At 31.2% G+C, this 19,110-nt stretch overlaps 3 protein-coding genes across 4 annotated transcripts; all 3 read right to left on the bottom strand.

The window, feature by feature from the left end:
• Positions 1–5,542: 5,542 nt before the first annotated feature.
• Positions 5,543–8,146, bottom strand: LOC125833817 (phosphopantothenate--cysteine ligase 2-like). The gene is made up of 9 exons (XM_049512986.1): positions 7,993–8,146; positions 7,767–7,890; positions 7,637–7,681; positions 7,467–7,552; positions 6,744–6,796; positions 6,585–6,644; positions 6,362–6,463; positions 6,027–6,146; positions 5,543–5,782 (listed from the first exon to the last, which is right to left on the bottom strand). Exons 1-9 carry the CDS (start codon positions 8,144–8,146, stop codon positions 5,543–5,545), a joined length of 984 nt encoding a protein of 327 aa, XP_049368943.1.
• A 1,445-nt stretch (positions 8,147–9,591) lies between these two features.
• On the bottom strand, positions 9,592–16,411 carry LOC125834083 (protein EPIDERMAL PATTERNING FACTOR 2-like). 2 transcript variants are annotated; one of them, XM_049513255.1, is made up of 4 exons: positions 16,327–16,411; positions 12,276–12,281; positions 9,942–9,997; positions 9,592–9,812 (listed from the first exon to the last, which is right to left on the bottom strand). In XM_049513255.1, the coding sequence occupies exons 1-4, from the start codon at positions 16,409–16,411 to the stop codon at positions 9,609–9,611; spliced, it is 351 nt and encodes a 116-aa protein (XP_049369212.1). In that variant the 3' UTR covers positions 9,592–9,608. The 2 variants fall into 2 exon arrangements, with proteins under 2 accessions (XP_049369212.1, XP_049369211.1); XM_049513254.1 differs by lacking the exons at positions 12,276–12,281; positions 16,327–16,411 and adding an exon at positions 10,679–10,829.
• Positions 16,366–17,733, bottom strand: LOC125834069 (transcription termination factor MTERF5, chloroplastic-like). Its single transcript, XM_049513237.1, has 2 exons — positions 16,533–17,733; positions 16,366–16,416 (listed from the first exon to the last, which is right to left on the bottom strand). The coding sequence occupies exon 1, from the start codon at positions 17,720–17,722 to the stop codon at positions 16,562–16,564; it is 1,161 nt and encodes a 386-aa protein (XP_049369194.1). The 5' UTR covers positions 17,723–17,733; the 3' UTR covers positions 16,366–16,416; positions 16,533–16,561.
• Between the last annotated feature and the right edge of the window lie 1,377 nt (positions 17,734–19,110).

Below are 19,110 nucleotides of genomic sequence, written 5' to 3'. Positions count from 1 at the left end.
AACATTTTATCGTGGCTATATGAGAAAAGATTCCACTTAATGGCTTTATCAAGGTCCTTGAGAACATGTTGCATATATGTGTACGATTAGCTTTGATGGTTATGGAGAATACCTTTTGTTGTTAGTTGAGTTTACATACAACAATAGTTACCACTTGAGTATTGATATGACCCTATTTGAGGCATAGTAAGAGAGGAGATGTAGCTCTCCCATTGATTGGTTTGATGCATTTGAGGTAAGACCTTGGGAGACTCAGCATGATATGCACAAAATATATTCACATATTTTTGTCGATTCTTGCACCCTTTCTTACCCTCGCCTTCTTTTGATCCATCGAGGATGAACGATGGGTAAATTGGTATCTAATGTAACAACTCATTTGGTCATTTTGAGTACTAGAGCTTTTTAGTTCACAAAAGACTCTTCCGAAAAATTTTAAATGAGTATTTTGGGCTATTGGTAGCTATAGTTATATAATTAATGAGTTGTTTTTAATAAATTATATAGTTGGTGGTTAAAGAAAACAATATTAAAATTAATAGGGGCCACTTCTACCACTCCAATAATTAGTCCTAATAATAATTAGGGGTTTCTATCTTGAGTTAGAAACTCAACAGGAACTTCAACTACGGCGGCACAATCAGTAAGGAGGCCGACGAGTGCTTCAGGTAAGTTTAGTATGTATTTTGTGAATATGAACATAGGTCATAGGATTATAATTATTATTATATTATTATTATTATTGAAATTAGACGAGAGAGAGACAGAGGAGAGCATCACGCTTCCGGTAATTTTCGAGTGAGTTTCAATTTGTGTCTACTTATAATATTGTTGCATATAGGAATTAGTATTATAATATTATTGGGTTGAAAAAATTAAGAGGTAAGTTGCTGAAAATTGGGTGAATTGTTCGTGCTTTTATGACCGAGGATAATAACAAAATTGAGTGACCCAATCATTGACAATGATTGGAAGTGATGGTAGAATGGACTTGATTAGCATTGGCAGCGATAGTTGAATGGAAGTAATATGGGTTAAAATATTATTTTGTTATTAGAGGTTACGAATTTCTATTGATTTTGGAGTTGCAAAGTTCTTCATGGTCATCACATTATGATACATATCCATGTTCCAGCGTATTGGTGTGATGTACTTAAATTTTAGGGATACTATATTATATGAAAGTAATTAGGGTTGTACTATTTGGAGAAATTATGCCTTAATCCTAGGCTTGAATTTGAGAAATATGAGAGTTGGAATATTAAATGGCATCAAATTAGGAAATTGATTATAGAATTAGGTGAGTTTTGGAGTCTAGGCTAGACATAGAATAATATGAGTGTTTATAGACTCATTAACTTACAAATTATGCATATATATTTGATAGATTGGAAAGGTTCGAAGGCATTGAGGAAAGGAAAAGTATTGAAGAAGTAGCTTGCTTGACTTCGGTTCTTCGGTGGAGGTAGGTTATGGTTTATTCTATTTGATAGATAAACTCTTAATAGCGATTCATATGCATTGAATGATACTGTGAAGTTCTCTATGTACTTGATTGTGTGATTGCGTGACTTGGTTGTGTGGTTTGTGATTGGTCTAAAATCCTGAGACCGTGAGATTTATAATCTGAAAACCTCTCTATCGAAGTGATGAATAAAGAAGGTTTGATGTAATATTATTAATGAATTGAAAAGTTGTGATAATAAATGATAAATTAATAATATTATTGGATCGGAGTGTCACGTTCCGACACGATATTTTTGGATCGGAGTGTCACGTTCCGACACGGTATTTTTGGATCAGAGTGTCACGTTCCGACACGGTATTTTTGGATCGGAGTGTCACGTTCCGACACGGTATTATTGGATCAGAGTGTCACGTTCCGACACGGTAACATTAAAGGGAAAAGATATTGAACTAACTTAATGTACTCAATCTCAATGAACGCATTTCCCAAACGAGTGTGAAGTGGAGGCATGAGTCCTCGTGTGTGTGTTTGATATTGTGATTGATTACGTACTTGCTTCAACTGTCACTTGTTCATGTTGTTGTTTCCTATCACCTGCTAAGTGCTATAGTTGACTTTATACTATTATTCATTGTATATTAGTTTCTATTTTGGGTTGGCCGATGATACCTACTCAGTACATGTTGCCTCGTACTGAGCCCTACTTGTATTTTTCTTTGTTTTCCTTTTATGGAGTGCAGCGAGTGTACCAGCGAATTTGACTCGCCCTCAGCTCTAGCCAGTCTCAGCATATCAGGTTTAAGGGTGAGCTATTTATTCGAGCTTGTGTTGGATTCCCTCGGTCATGACTTGATGTCCATAGTTTTCGGACACAAATTACTTTATTTCATTTATTTCGTTGTCTTGATACTCTTAGACTTAGTATTTAGAGATTAGATGTCCTTGATGTGATGACTTTCAGATTTTGGGGATAATATGTAATAGACTTTAGAGGTTTATTTGATTGGTTACTTAAATAAGTTTTGGAGCTTCCGCGGTATTGTTGTTATTCGTATTTGAATTATTGGTATATGTTGGGGTTTAGGTTCCTTGGTCTGCCCACTTAGGAGGTTAAGTGTGGGTGCCACTCATGACTCAATTTGGGTCGTGACAATTTTATAGGCTAAATAATTATAAACAGTTATAAAAAATGAATAGTTTTTATCTTTTCATCTTCCATTTTCATTTACTTAAATTTATATTAATGTAATGGATGTTATAAAGGGCATAATTAATCGGGTATGACATAAATACATTTTTTTTAAGTACAAATAAAAAATACAAAACAAAGATAAAATGTCAAAAAAAGGAAAAAAATATGAATACAAATACTGGTCATAGAGAGATGCCACATCAAATTGTCAATATTCAACTTTATATATACATATATAGGTTCATGCCCTTAGATGTTATTTTATTACTTTAGCTGGCATCGACATTTTTGTAAATCTGATATCTACTTTGGAACATTTTATAATGTGGCATAGGCTGACAATTCAGATCATAAATTTAAAATAATAAAATTTAATTTATTATAATACTAATATCAATATCATAAAGATATATATATATATATATATATATCATTTAAAAAAATATATAAAAAGTATTATGAATTGTAATAATTAACCGTTTTTTTTTTAAAATCATATAACTAATTTGATTTACACTCCAAAATTCATAGGTGTCACATAATTTACACATTAATTCTTCATTACTTAATATATGTAATTATATCAATGACATATAAATTGAAATTAAAAAATACATATTTTATTTGAAAATCACGTAATAGTACTATAAGATATAATAATCAACAACTTAACATATTTAAAAAATTTAGTTGACTCTCCAAATTCCATATGTCTCATGTAATTGAGACAAAGAAAAACATATATTGGTTTAAAATTAATAAAAATATTATAAATTATAATAATTAACAACTTAAAATTTATAAAAAAAATCCTTTCAAAATTTTTAGTTGGCTCTCCAAATTCAATCGGTATTACAATAATTAAAACATAGAAATTAACATAGATTGGACTCCTGCTGACATTTATGTTTCCTTTTTCTAAATTTTTTCTTTTATACTTTATATAAATAATTTTTTTATGTAAAAATTATTATAAATCATAATAATTAATAGCTTAAAATATTTCAAAACATATAAAAAGTTTTTGTTAACTTTCAAAATTTCATCTATACCGCATAAATTGGGAGAAATATAGATATATAGATATTTTAAGTTGCTAATTATTGTGAGTTAAAGTACGTTTTATGTAATTTTCATATATATTACTCGGTCCTGATTTATGTGATACAAATGAAATTTCAAAAGTCAATGAATTTTTTATAAGTTTTTTTTTATATTAACTTGTTAATTATTGTGATTTCTAATATATTTACATAAAACATACTCTAAATACAAATAATTAGCAACTTAAAATATATAAAAACATACTAAAAAATTGATTAATTTCAAATTTCATATGTACCACATAAATTAAAACAGAAACAGTAACATATATTGGGCCCCGTGCTGGCACGGGGTCTCATATCTAGTTTAAAAATAAGTCAAAGTAAAACAAACATAATGATTTTGTGTACTCCTCGATATCAACTATATTGAAAAATAGTTAATATTTTTTTGGGTATCAGATAAATTGAAATAAAGAGAGTAATATTTATTTATATTAGTAAATTAATTAAGATTAAGAATGTTTTTGTCATGTATTTCCAATATATTTTGTTAGATCTTGTTCTAAAACACTTTATTTATCAATCTAAAGTTTTAAGTAATTTAATTCAAAGTTCTAAATATTTTTATTTTTAAAAACTTTGAGAAATAGAAATAAAAAAAGAGATAAGTTTCAGAAACACACCTAAACTATACATTTTTTGTGAGTTTCATACCTAAACTATCACTTATTAGTTTGAGAAACACAAATCTCTCTTTTATACCACTCTCATCATGGTGCGTATAATACACTCTCTTTTATTTTAAAAAATTATCTCACACTCCACATGGACAAACATTTCACTTTGACAATAAATAAATAAATTATTAATATTAGTTAAAATTAAAGATTAAAATTATTATCCCCAAAAAACAATATTTTTTTATAAAATAAAAAAGTAAAATATTTTTCTTCCTCTCACCCTCCCCCCCGCCTTTCCAATCCTAATTTAGATATTGTTTTATTTAAAAATAATAATTTTATCCACTAGTCCACATAACCCTTCGCTTCCAAAATGTTTTCTCGTTTTGTGTTAGATATAGATATATATATATATATCAAAAATATTTTGTTATGCGCCACGAGACTTTTTTAAAATAAATTTTTTATTTATGTTATATACGGTACACAAGTAGAAAAAACTTCTTAAAAATATATGTACATATATAACACAAAATGAGAAAAATGCAAAATAAATAAATAAATTAGTAGTGGAGGGTTAAATAGGATGGGGTAGAATTTTTTTTGGGAATGAGTGGGTGTTTTTTTTTTATTACTTTTTTTTGGGGGGGAGGGGGTGTGAAGAAAAAAATATTTTATAAAATAATTTGTTTTTAAAAAGGACGGGGGATTGTGGGGGGGGGGGGGTACGGGGGGAGGTGGTGGAATGGGGTAAGAAAAATAATTTAAGTTTTATTTTTTAAAAAAATATTTTTTGGGGATAATAATACTTTAATTTTTAATTAATATTAATAATTTATTATTTAATTTTTGCCAATATGGAATATTTTATCCATGTTGAATGTCATGTGTCAAGGTTTTTTTCAAAGAGATAAGTTTGAAGATCTGAACTATTGTTAGTGAGTGTGAGTTGTAATAGGGACAACAATAACATACTCAGTACAATCCCACGAAAAGAAACACATTGCCAATCTAAAATAAAACAAGCTAAGAAAAACACTCTTTTCTTTTCTCTTTTACAGGATAATTGGTTGCACTACATTTGCTTACTGAAATGTCCATGTAAGGTGTAACTCCACATTTGGGCGATAAAATGCATGATCCAAATCCATACTTGTTATGCATCAAACTTCTTGATATATGTTGAGTGTCTATCAACAACAAGCTCAACCAACGGAGACTCGACTTCAGCCCCTGCCCGAGTGCAGTCCCTGCGAACTGTGACTTTTTCCTGCTCAGTGACGACTATAACTACCTCTTTACGGGTTGATAGTTCATTAGCTATCACCATATGCATCTTGTATTGTTTGAGGGCCATATTAGCCTTTGCTAAAAGGATATCTGTGTCTGTCTCTAGCTGTCAAATAGTAGATATTGGAAATCAGTAATGAAACTATACCCCTGATCCCACTTGTGAGATTATACTGGGGTACGTATGTTGTTATTGTAGTCACGAAACCATATGATATACTTCCTAGCAAATGAAGCTTTGACATAGAAATTCAAGTCACCACTTCTTTACAAGTAGAGAATTTTTTTCCCCGAGACAGACAATTATTAAATTTCGTAACTTTACCAATCCATACAAGATGATCACCAACCTTAAAAGATATGTGGAAGGCCATTGGTGCCCATTCATTCCTAAGCATGGAAAGCATTTTTGGTACTTGGGTGAGTCGTATATCTAGAGGACCCGATGCTGACTGGATTTTATGTAAAGCCTGTGAAGAAGAGAGAACATATAACAAATAGAGCAGATTTAGAGGAAACAGTAGATACAACTCTCTTTTATAAGATGATTAAGATGACATGTTATATAACTATCAGTAGCAACATAATGATCTAGGGCAATCGAAGACAGGAAAGAAGGAAAAGTATAACTCACGAGAAGCAATAAGAAAAAAAGAGAGATAAATTCAAGAACATAGATTATTACCATGCTTTCCCACGGAACATAAAAATCAGAAACTGCAGCTGCCAGAAAAAAAATAGCACTAGGCCCGACGTCCCTCAAAGACACAGAAATTAGCTGAAGAATCTGCCAATGACCAAAATAGCATTAATCGAAGTGCTACCAGCCTCCACAAAGCGTACTAAAATGCTCATACAACATTGATTTAACAGTAAAACAGATTTCACTGATCTATTTTAACTTAAACCTGCAAATACTCGAAAATTGTTGTAAATGGAAGTTTCAACAGGATGCCCTCAGCAACTGCCTGCAAATAGTAAATTCTTCCTGTTAAAGACTAATAATAAGGATAACATTTCGAACAAAAAAAATAGGAAGAAAACAAAAAATCAGTAATAATCCATACTGCGCGATTTTCAGTAATGGCGCTCTTCACTGTTTCAGCATGCAATGCATCCACTAAAAAATAGTGCAACAGAAAAATGCTCATAAGATTGGAAAAGTGTGAATTGCTCAACAAATCAATTGTGATACAAAATACTCAGAACAGTAAAGATATCCTCTAAGTGACTATATATAAAGTTACCAAATATCAGAAGATGGATAAGCCTTTAAAGAGTATAAAACTAAGACAAGCTTTGACAATATGTGCTTACCCATTCCCATTTCCGTTGATTTACACTGGGATTTCAAATTGATCACATTCTTGCTTACCGTACGTATGAATGAGCTACTAATAATAGATAATCTCATGGTACATGCTATTTGCGGATAATATGGTGATAATCAACGAAACTACTGAGGGATTTGAAGTTTAAGATCTTGGTGTTATTGGTGTCACTGATATTGGTGTCATTTCGGGTCAATACACGTCATTGGTGTTAATTGAAGGATATGTGTAACATAGGCGTTTAAAGTTTAAGATCTTCACAAGATCAGTATCGTAGAAATGTAGATGTTAAGATGGAACATCATAATAAATGACCATAACTGATAGAGTGTACAAGTAGCGCTTACAGAGAATAAAGATTAAAGAATAAAATAAGATAAGGTCGTCTAGAATGACTTGGTTGATAGAAATGTATCACATGCATCAATATTGAGCGTAAAAAATATAAGAACTATAGACCTTCAATACTTGAATCATCAGCAACACTAAAGCACTCTAGCAGCGGATCATCGGGCAGAGAACTACAAAATGGCTGGCATGACCCTCTGCATATATATTTCATGGTGTTACTAGTCTAAAATCAAAATCACAATAATCGAATAAATTAACTTGGCACTTGAAGAACAAACCTTCGGTAGAGAAAGACTACAGAATAACCGGCATTCAGAAAGTATCTGCAATTACATTTTCATTTTGAACATCAAATGTATGTGAGTTCAAGTGTGTGCAAAGCATCAAAACATAGTATTCGTGATATACTCTGTGGATGCAGCCCCTCTATGACCGGAGCTAAAGTTGTCGATATAACGAACACATTGTTTTTCCAGAGGAACAGTTGTACCACCTGAAGTAATACACACCACCCTGTTTGCTTTTCCACTCACTGAACATGGAGACACAAAATAAAGTCAAGTGGCATCTATATTCAAAGAACAGAGAGTTAAGAGGTTAAAATCTATGAGATGTTGATTACTAAAGAAATAACAATTGCCTGATGATGAAGTATTGCGATCAACGAATTCCTTCAAGCTTTTCTCAATTTCAGCAGCATCCTTTAGTAGTGGAGCTGACTCGAAGAAGGACATAACTTCATTTTTCGGTGTTTCTCGTAACTGATTAGCATCATCAATTGCATCCATGCCGAAACTTGACAAAATGGTTTATTTAGTCATTCAATTAGATAACATACAAAACTTGAGAACCTGTCATAGATACAATCAACAGTCACCAAAAATATCCTTTAACAGGTCATTTTCTGCACTTCGAACATCATGTAGTACTGGATAATGAAACAAACATGCTGCACTTCGAACATCAAGTAGACCAAGGCCAAGGGCGGAACTAGGTAGGACCAAGGGTTCATCTAAATCCCCTTTGGCGGCGGAAAATTACTTTATTTCTACATGGTTAAACTTGAGAACCTGTCATATAACCAATCGTGTGTTTACTTCTTCATAATACGTAACCCCTTAGTGAAAATCCTAACTCAGCCACTAACCGAGGCTTAGATCAAAGGATTGAGATTTAACAACACTTTGATATGTTTCTTCAAAACTAATCCTACAAAAAATTCCATTTTACAAAAAAAATTCAAATGATAAATACAAAGGGCAAAATTTTATTACTAACCAAACATGAATAAACTCATCCTAAAATTAATCCTTTAATTAGCTATCCTTTATCCCTCATAACAAACCAGCCCTAAATTTATATAAATTGAATACCCAAAATCTTAATATTCCCAATCGTTAGCAAACATGCAAGAAAAAAGAAAAAAAAAAAACTGTTCAAAAATTGTTACCTGCGCGAAAGCTAGTTGAGAAGAATTTCTGTATATGGAGAATTTGGTGGCATAAATAAATAGTAGTACTAAAATATTCATTTTTTATATCTAATTTTTAATTTTAATACTTAATAATTAAGAAACGCCAGCTTCCGGCAGCCGTTTGGTCAGCTTTCGTCGCCGGCAATATGCTCTTTGTTATTAAAGTGTGAAAATACGTAGCAGACAAATAATTTTAAACCAAAAGATAAAAATACAAAAAGGGAACCGTATGGATCGGGAGATTGAACCCGACGTGAATCGAACATAATTGAACGGCTGCTGGAAAATATATGACGGCAAAACTATACACACAGTTTAAAGTTGTCAAATTGAATGTAAGTGAGATTATTTTATTTCATATTTAAATATAGATATTAATTAATTTTGAGATTATTTTAATTCGTATACAAAATGAAATAGTTTATTTGTTCCGTCTCACAAAACATACCAAAAGAAACTTAATAGTAGCATTATATCTCATGCAAGTAAATGAAGTAAAAAAAAACTTTGGGAGAAATTAAACAAAGAGAACACTCTAAATTACTTCACTGACAACTAAACCTACAAAACTCTTACAATTCCTCCTATTTACAATGACACTACCAAAATCTTGAAGGAAATTAAATGAGGCACAATAATCCAAATGCAACATTGCATAATATTAGTCATAGCTAGCTAGCTAGTACTCCATAATTAATAAACATACATATCACAACTAGTGGTCGAAATTAAATAAAACTGAATTTTGAGTGGCGACTCTGATCTCGTAGGAAGGATCAATTGGAAGGGACATGGTAATATTTGCCTTTACACATACATCTGTAGACAATTGGACAAGATTCAGCAATGGAGCATGCAAAGCTCACCATTACTCTCTTACAAGGGAAACAAGGTCCACAAGCATGAGAACAATCTGGTAAACTTGATCCTGTTGGATACATCTCCATTCCTAACACATCATGATCTCCTTTTTTTTCTTCCTGCAATTTCAATTTTTTATTTTTCAAATTATACATATGTGACAAAATTGTTAAAATGGTTTCATAATTGAGTGACAAGTTAAAAACACCACTTATTTTTAAACAGCGGAAGGGGAAGTAATAATTTACCTTAAGGTGGACATGGTTTTGATTGTCCTTGTTTGTTCCTTTGCCATGATAGGAAACTGAAATTTTTATAAGGAGAAAACATTTATGTATGCACATAGCAAAAGACATCAATTGCAACATTAATGTTTTTTTCTGAAAGTACTAGCAATTGTCTCTATGCTTTAAAAAAAAAAAACTAAATTGAGATATATATATATATATATATACACTTTTATTACATAGTTTATTTTACAAATGGATGACTGGATATATACTTATCGGGAATCTTAATAGTTTAGTTGATTGACTATCTGAAATTTTTGCTTTGTTGATGAGATTTTGATTATTGGTCGCTAATTTAGTCCTACAAACTATGTCACAGCTAGAGCTGAACATCTGGTACATGAGCAATTTAAATGAGGGCCCAATATTGAGAAATCGGAATTGAGATGAGTCCTACTTTAATAACATATAAAGGGGGAAAAATGGACTTAACTCAACCTCAAAAGCTAGCTTATATAGACAGAATTGTTTAAGTCATATTAAAGAGACCACTCATCCCTTAAATTAACCACCGATGTGGGACTCTTCACAAGAAAGCTCATGCCTAGTGTTACTTTCGGCTCAAACTATGTATACATATGAAAAAACACATATATTATACACACGCATACATTTTTTTTTTTATCTCCTATCTCTCATTGTTTTTTTTATTATATTTGAAAATAAGACAGGATAAAGCATAGGTTGGCACTTACAATGATATGGACGTAGGCTTTGGCTAGAGTCAACCAACAACATTAAAACAAGAGTAACTAATGACACACTCAAAATTCCAAATGTATTCACCATCTTCTTTTAAGAATCTTGAAAATTTGGTGCAAACAAAATTTTTATTTTAAAAAAAAACAAACAACTAAAAAATAGTTGGAAGATGGATATGTGAAGGAAAATATTGGACCAAACTTGTGGACTATATATATAAGAGAAAATATAATGAAATTTGAAATGAAAGAGGGGTGATTTTAATTAATGTAGGATATTGTACACCTGATGAACTTCACATGATACACGCCCATTTTTATTTTTATTTTCAAAAATTCACAGGTTTCCTTCTCTTCTTTAAACTAATCCCACTAGGTATACAAATAAAAATAATTTTTTTCTTAAAAAAAAAAAACAAGACCCAAAGTATGAAAATTTTATGATAGCAAAGAAAAGGATAAAAAGGGATTTCTAAAGAAGAATAAATTTTAAGTAGCACACTTTAATTATTTAATTTTTTATATGGGTGGCAGTGAGATTCGGACCCAGAAATTTTATTTTATTTGAATTTTGATATCATGTTAAAGTATGTAATCATCTCATTTAAAAGTTGAAGATGTTAGAGAGAACACATTTTTATCCTTTGCTTGGATTCTCGGCAACTACTACTAGAAACATTTTTTCAAAAGAAAAATTATCACGAATTAATGGAAAATTTGTGCAATAATATATGATTTTTCCACTAATTTTTACCGAGCTAGCTCACTGAAAAAATGAATGGTGAAAAACAAATTATCATTGAAATATAAGAAGCTTCTTGATTTTTACTTGTGAAAACACTATTATTTTTGTTCACTAATTCGATCAAAATATTTGTGAAAATTTAAAATAGTCATTGAATATTTTTAGTGAAAAAACAGTTACTACTCCCTCTATTCTATATTAATTGAATTTTTGGAGTTTCTTGCATTGTTCAAAATAAGTGAATTGTTCAAAGTTCAAGATGGATGTTTGAATTTTTTTCCATATTTATCATTTCCTTTAATGAGTTTGATATTTTCTAAGAGATAAATCGCACTATTTGCAAAATTATATTTATGATTTCACAAAAAATAATAGTAAAAAATATAATTTAAATTATATCCTTAAATATTTTTCTTAATAAGGGTGCATTGTCATTTGCCTCACAAATTTACTTTTAGTAGTGAATAGCGCAAAAAAAAAATTGTGTATATAGTCTGAAATGAGCTAAGGTAAAAATAGAAATTGTGCTTCTTATAACTTATTTATTTGACCAAAACAATTGGTCTTTTTTTAAAACTTGTCCTTTTTAATTGAAGACTTTAAATTCAAATGTTGCTTTTTTAAACTTGACCTTTATTATATTTAATTTTATTGAAACTTTTAAATTCATATGATATGACACGATACTATTTTTGTTTATCTCTTACTAATAATTTTCCTAACTATTGTATCAACAAATGTAGAGTGCAAATAAAAATAGTGTGAAAAGGTTCATTCAGAATCAAAGGGATAAATTTTCTTTGAATCATAGAAGATGTTACTCATTATATGGCTCACCAACTTCACTTGACTCTACTGTCTTTATGAAAGGCTCACTTTATACAGGTTCGAATCAAAACACGAGCTTTACCAAGAAAATAATTGAACGTTTTGAAATATATGTAATTTGTCCTAGTCCAAGATTTCAAAATCCAACGTCATCCCAGCCTGGAGTTTTATTTATGGATGAGCCGATTGTGATTTTTATTCTTATTATTTGAATGTATATTATTCAAGGACAAGAAAATGCCAGTATTAAAAAATGGCTATAAGACAAATATAATTAACATGAGTGGCAATATGCATTAATTTCAGTTGTTTAGTAGAACACGTACATATGTGTGATATAATTATCAAGTGTACCATATTGTTAAACAAATAGATGAAATTAGTGATAAACAAAGAAAAAGCAAAGAAGTAAAGTCTAATCTAAAGATAAGATTGGTTCTTAACCACTACAAAACGAGATTTTTTCCTTTACTAGTATCTATTTTCTTTCGAAAACTTATGAGATGCTATTTTTTAGGAAATCTGACTCTTAGTGTTTTAAAAGGAGTGAGGCGAGACGTTTTATGCAGTATGGGGCGAGATGTGAGTCTTGTATCGAGGCGCGTAAGTCTTATGGACTTACGGGGCATAGCTCATGTATATTCAATTTTATAAATTTATTACTAAGAAAATAAGTAAAAGTAAAGCTTTTATTTATTTTACAAATAAATTTTAATAAATAACCTGTAATATATAGGAAAAAAAATATTATGATTTTTATTTGAGAAATGTAATAATAACCAATAATGAAGAAAAAAAGAATTACAATTACTATTTGAGAAATATCATTACACCAATAATAAAAAATATGATTTAAAGAAAAAAAGAATTACAATTACTATTTGAGAAATATCATTACACCAATAATAAAAAATATGATTTAAAGAAAAAAAAATAAAAAAAATAAAAAGAAAAATAACTCCCAAAGCGTACGTTTTTACGCCTAGAACTTACGTTTTTAATCTTGAAGCTTATGCACCAAATTTTAGGACTTACATCCTATGAATTTATGTCTTCAATTTACACTTCGATGCTTTTTCGATACACCTCGCCCCATGACTTGCCCCAAAAATGTTTTTTTGAAAACACTACTGACTTTTATGTTATTTGTATGGATTTAGTTTGTATATATTGATAGTGTTTACACATAAAATCGTTGCCATTTTCAATTCGAAAAATGACTAACTTGTATTTATATTTAAAACCAATTCAAATTTTTAAATATTATTTCCAACTTTAAAATTAAATAAATACCTTCTTCTTCTTTTTTCACAATTTTTATGTTCAAACAAATTATACCGCAAAAGACGCAAAAAGAAGATCATTGAAGAGAGGGTCTGGTAAAACGTGAAGGTCTGAACTTTGGAATAAATGAAATTTGAGCATTTATAAATTTCCTTTTCATGCATGCCTTTAATTAATGTATATTTTCCCTCCTCCCATGTTTCATGTCTTATTAATTTACTTCACCTGCAGGAATACTCTGCCATAAATCTATACCAAGTACAATTTTTCAATTTTAAGTATCAATTAATTTGACAAAATTAAGCTCATAATATTATAAAATGTAGCTAAAAGTAATAATGTAAAACAACAAATGTAGAGAGACAAGTTTTTTTTTTCTTCAAGTATAAATATGTTTAAGTATCCATAACGTAATTTTCAATACTTTTATTTATAAAAGATCATGGAAAAAGTTAAATGGTGTGAAAGTTAATAATCGCATAATAAATAATTTCTTAGAAGTTATGAACATTCGCCGTAATTCTCTCCGTTCCTATTTATATGTCATCATTTTAGGTTTCACGTTCCTTAGAAAACTAGGTGAGTTTACTTTTGTATCCTTATTTAGTGTTCTCTTGAAGTCAAATTTCAATAAATGAACATGAATTAATTTACTTTGATTAACTAATTGGGCCAATGAAAATGAATTAATTATTTAGTTTTTCTATATTGGACAAATGAATAGTTTCAAGGCTAATAACTTTCAAAGGGTAAAATAGGAAGAATAATATTATTTATGCATTGATTTTGTAAAATGACAAATATTAAAGACCATCTATTTTTAGTAAGAATGACATATAAAAAAAAGTGACACATAAGCAATAGACCGGTAAACTTCTAATCATGATTCCAACGTCTCCCAACAAGAGGTTGAAATATGGTGGAGGGGTTGCATCTTAGGTAGGGGAGTTAGAATCTGTTTTTGTTTGCACGGATCAGGATTAAGAACTCACTTATTTATTAATTTAGCTCATTTTAATCGGCTTAGTTCAACCGATTTTATAATCGTGCAGATATGTAATTCAGGTTAACCCATGAAAATTTTTGTCTTCTTTTACTTTCTAGTTTGATATGTTTTTTTTATAGTTATGATATACAAGGAAACGCTTATTAGATACTCAAATAAATTATAATAAAATAAAAATTGAATTTAAAACATAATAAGAATAGCACGAGTTGAGTTATTATCTGATTTTTGGCTCATTTCAGCCCAACTCAATTCAACCCAAATAACATTTAAGCGAGTCATGATTCATAAACTCAACACGTTTTGACATTCTCAAATTCATCCCAAGCCGTTTATTTGACACTTCTAATCTTAAGCTTGTCATCAAAGTAATCAAGTGCATGTATTGTTTAATGGAACGATTTTTGGGACTTCTGGATAAACAAATATAGATGAAAGATTACCCGTTTCTGTAGCAACGGTACCTAGTCATGTACAATACTACAGATATAAACGTATTTAATTTATGTAAAATGATTGAAGTCCAATTATATTATGGCCAAATATTCATGGAAAAATGACTAAAGTTCAATCATATATGACCTGAAATTCATGTAAAAATGTTCCAAATTGCTTGCTTCCTTCCAAGTTGTGTGAAGTTGGGTAAAACAAGTCAAACTGCATACACGTATGTCTGAACTTCAAACCATGTAAAGTAGATTTAAAAGCGACTAAACTTGCAATAAAAATGATAAAACTTCAGCTATGACTTAAATGAGGGTCTTGAAATCAAGCCCATTAACTTGAACCACTATAGTAAGGTAAGGGCCAAGACCAGAAAAAAAAATGTAGATTCCTTGGACTCCATATATCATTTGAAGCAATTTGGTCCAAATCAACTGAGTCTAGTATCCACCTCACTCAGTCTAGATGCTTGAATAGTACTTACATATTTGGCTGCTAGTCAACAATAATTATAATCGCTAGTTAAATATACCGAAAGTATACTTGTTTGTTCATGAATTCGTTTGGCTTGATTAAGCGTTCTTTCTATTTGGAAAAAGAATTGGAACTATTGGTTAAGAAAAATACATGACTTCTTCCTATATCCTTAAAGCTTTTATGAGCAGAATTACACTATAATTGCACAGGTTGGATGATTTATTTCCTTGTACTTAGGGAGAGTTACTTAATATCTGCGCTAGTGAGAACTAACTGATTGACGAAACAGTTGAAGATATTATGGCAAACTTGCCTAAACACCAACAACAACGTACCTAGTATAATACGCAGATGTTACCCCTACCTAGGCAGGTAGTGAGATTGTTTTCAATAGATCTTCAACTTGGGAAAACACTATAGGAAGCTTGCTTAAACACCATTGTCATGAAAAACCACTATTTTCTCCCTGATTTTGATCTCCATTTCAGATAGATACCTCATACCATTGAGGTTGTGATTCTCCCAACTCAAGTTAAACTTCCAAGTAATTAGCTTCCAAGACTAAATAAGAGTTTACTGTATCATTTCAAGCACTAGGAAAGTGTAAAGGGAAAAAGAATGTTCAACTTCACATCCTTTATAAGACAAAGACTGAAGCTTTAAATGTTAATCAATAGTAAAAGGTAGGACTTAACGAACTAACTAACCATCAAGTCCTTATAAATGGATAGATTAGCGAATAATTCGATTCAAGATTTTATAGGATCAAACTCAGACAGAATAGAAGAACATCAGATAAAGCAATGTTGTAGACTTGTAGCAGAGGAAGTATTTGACTTACTCTCTTATGGAACAAACTTGCTGGTAACTGACAAAGGAAATTAGTTATCAACAAGATCTGTCGAATCCAATCAGCTTCAATTTGCAAGATTGATTTTTGCATATAGCCTACAGCAGTTCAGACTTCTCGGCAACACTGACTGTGTTTTCAGAATACAAACTGAAAACAGAAAAGCAAAAAACTGTAATGAACTATAACTGAAAACTGAGAAAGATCTCAGCACCTTTTGGTGTCAAAAATAAACAAAATCTATTAAGGAGCCACAATTTTCTTGAGCTGTTCATACAAATCAGGCATCTGATCCTTGTAGGGCTGCACAAAATAATCTACGAACTTTGTGTCTGGTAAGCTCAGAGCATAATAGAGATCCAACTTTCTCCTCTCAACCTTCTTATCGTCCAAAACTTTCAAAACTTGCATCCGAGGTACCACCCTTTTTTCCATACTAAAGGCCAAAATTGCAGGATGAGAAACCAAGTAAGCAGTTCCCAAACCAAGCTCCTTCATGAAAAGATTCAGTGCTTTCTGAATTCTAACTTCAGAGAGGCCAACACAAAAAGGTAGCTTCCGGAACATCTCAAGTATATCATCATCAGACCATCCAAAACTCTTAAAAATTCCAAACTTCTTTTCCAACTTAGACTTGTTTTGTGAGTTTAACACTTGACATCCATAAATAAAACTGGGGGAATCACGTGGAACGAGAAAATCGTTCTCCATCCTATGCAAAAAACCTTTAATCCTCTCGGGATTTTGAGCAATATAACTCGGATTTCTAAGCATGAGTTTTTTAATTCTCTCATCAGGAACACCATAGTTTTTCAACAACAATAGATTAGTCTCCATAGTATGATGAGCACGAAAAGAAAGCAACCAAGGAAATCTCTTTAACGCCTTAACTACATTTTCATCACTACCCAAAATTTTCCTGAGGAGATCAATGGTAGGTCTCAAATGAGTATCTAAACCTCTATCAACAATTTGTGAACCTTTAGCAATTACATCCACCAGGTCCGACCCGGATAACCCGAGATCCATAAGGCACTGGAATTTGGGTTTTAGGGTTTTGGAAACATCATGGTATAGTAATTTGGGAACCCTAGAAACCATTATTTTCATCTGGGTGTTGTCGAAACCATTTTGTTTCAAGAAATTGATGACTAAATCAGGATTCTTTAAGTTTTTACGTGAAGTTACCTTGGAGGATGTAGATGCAGCTTCTTCATTGGAGAATCCGAGAGAATCAACCAGATACTTCACCAAGACATGGGTCGGGGCAGGGGTTGCGGTTGATGAGTAGAGATACTGAGATCTGAAATTGAAGGAGGAAAGGAGGTCTCCAAAGCCATTGCAATGAAATATGGACCTGTGAGTTGATACAACTACAGCTTTGCCTCTGAATCTGATAAGCATTTCTTTTACAACTTGAAGAGTTCACTCCCAAGTCCTATGGCAACTTTCCAACTGTGAAACTATGTATACTTTACTTTCGAAGAAGAGAACCTCAAATAAAGGTGACCTTTTTAAACTTAATAGAGTTGAACAAGTAGATATTTACGTTTTATTTTGCATTTAACGTGGCAATAATTAGATAAGTTCGGGTGAAGTATATGGGGAGAAGTTAGGTCATCTTTTATATCAGTCACATTGTTCGACTATATGGAGTTTTCGTTTCCATTGTCTCTAATCAAGGTTCATTGTTCACTTCTCACTTTTGGAGGGTTTTACATCATGGTTTGGATATTTGACTAAATATGAGTATAATTTTTTACCCTCAAACGGATGATCAGTCCGAGCTGATGATTCAAATGTTGGAGGACATGCCTCGAGCATGTGTGATTGACTTTGGTGCTCGATGGGATTAGCACTTGTCCTCAATAGAGTTTGTCTACAACAACAGTTATCACTCTATGCCTACAACAACAGTTATTACTCCAGTATTAAGATGGCTTCATTTGAGCAACAGTTATCACTCTTTACCTACAACAATAGTTATCACTCCAGTATTCAGATGGCTCCATTTGAGGTGTTGTATGACAGATGGTATAGATCTCTAAGTGATTGGTTTGATTCAGCTGAGATAGACTCTTTAGACAAAGACTTGTTATGTAGTAAGTGTGTCTACTTGCAAAAAAGGTAAGATTTTTTTAATTTGTGGCCGGGAATAATCATTGATTATTTGTAGAATTATAAATCATTCCATTAAAAGTAAATGTGTAATTTGAAAGTTAAATTGTTTCAATAAGGGAAAGTGTGATAATCTTTTGGAAGCACTAAAAAGATAAGTATGTGCCTAATAAATAGGGACATAGAGATTTGAACTTTTTTATTTTATTTTTAATGAAATAATAATGAATAATCATACAAATATTTCTATAACTTCAATATCAGTCTTCTTAACGGGAGATGCACCATTAAAGTTAATGAAAAGCCTAGTTAGTAGAGCCAAGTTGTTTGACAAAACATAGGCATCCTTACAATGAAATAACCAAAGTAATGCAATTTCAATAACAATACCACATGTTGGATTTCAATAACCAAAAGTATGATGAAAAAGAATGTTCCAACACTTCAACTTCACATCAAAGATAAGTCAGAGACTAAAAGAGTCTAAAGTAAGGTACAATAAAAATTCTTGAGATGTCAAGAATATCAGATATCAGATGACTAGTGCAGTAACCAGAAAAGTATTCGACTTTTGTCTTCTGGAACAAACTCTCGGTAACTGCCCAAGGGAATCAGCTTAACAACAAGATGTATTGAAACTGTATAGCTTACTGCAGTTCAGACTTGTAAATATG

The sequence above is a fragment of the Solanum verrucosum genome, unplaced genomic scaffold, assembly GCF_900185275.1.
Source record: "Solanum verrucosum unplaced genomic scaffold, falcon-dt-bn FXZP01000108.1, whole genome shotgun sequence".
Lineage (NCBI taxonomy): Eukaryota > Viridiplantae > Streptophyta > Magnoliopsida > Solanales > Solanaceae > Solanum > Solanum verrucosum.
Note: the sequence above shows the minus strand (reverse complement) of the source record. Positions and strands in the feature narration are given on the sequence as shown.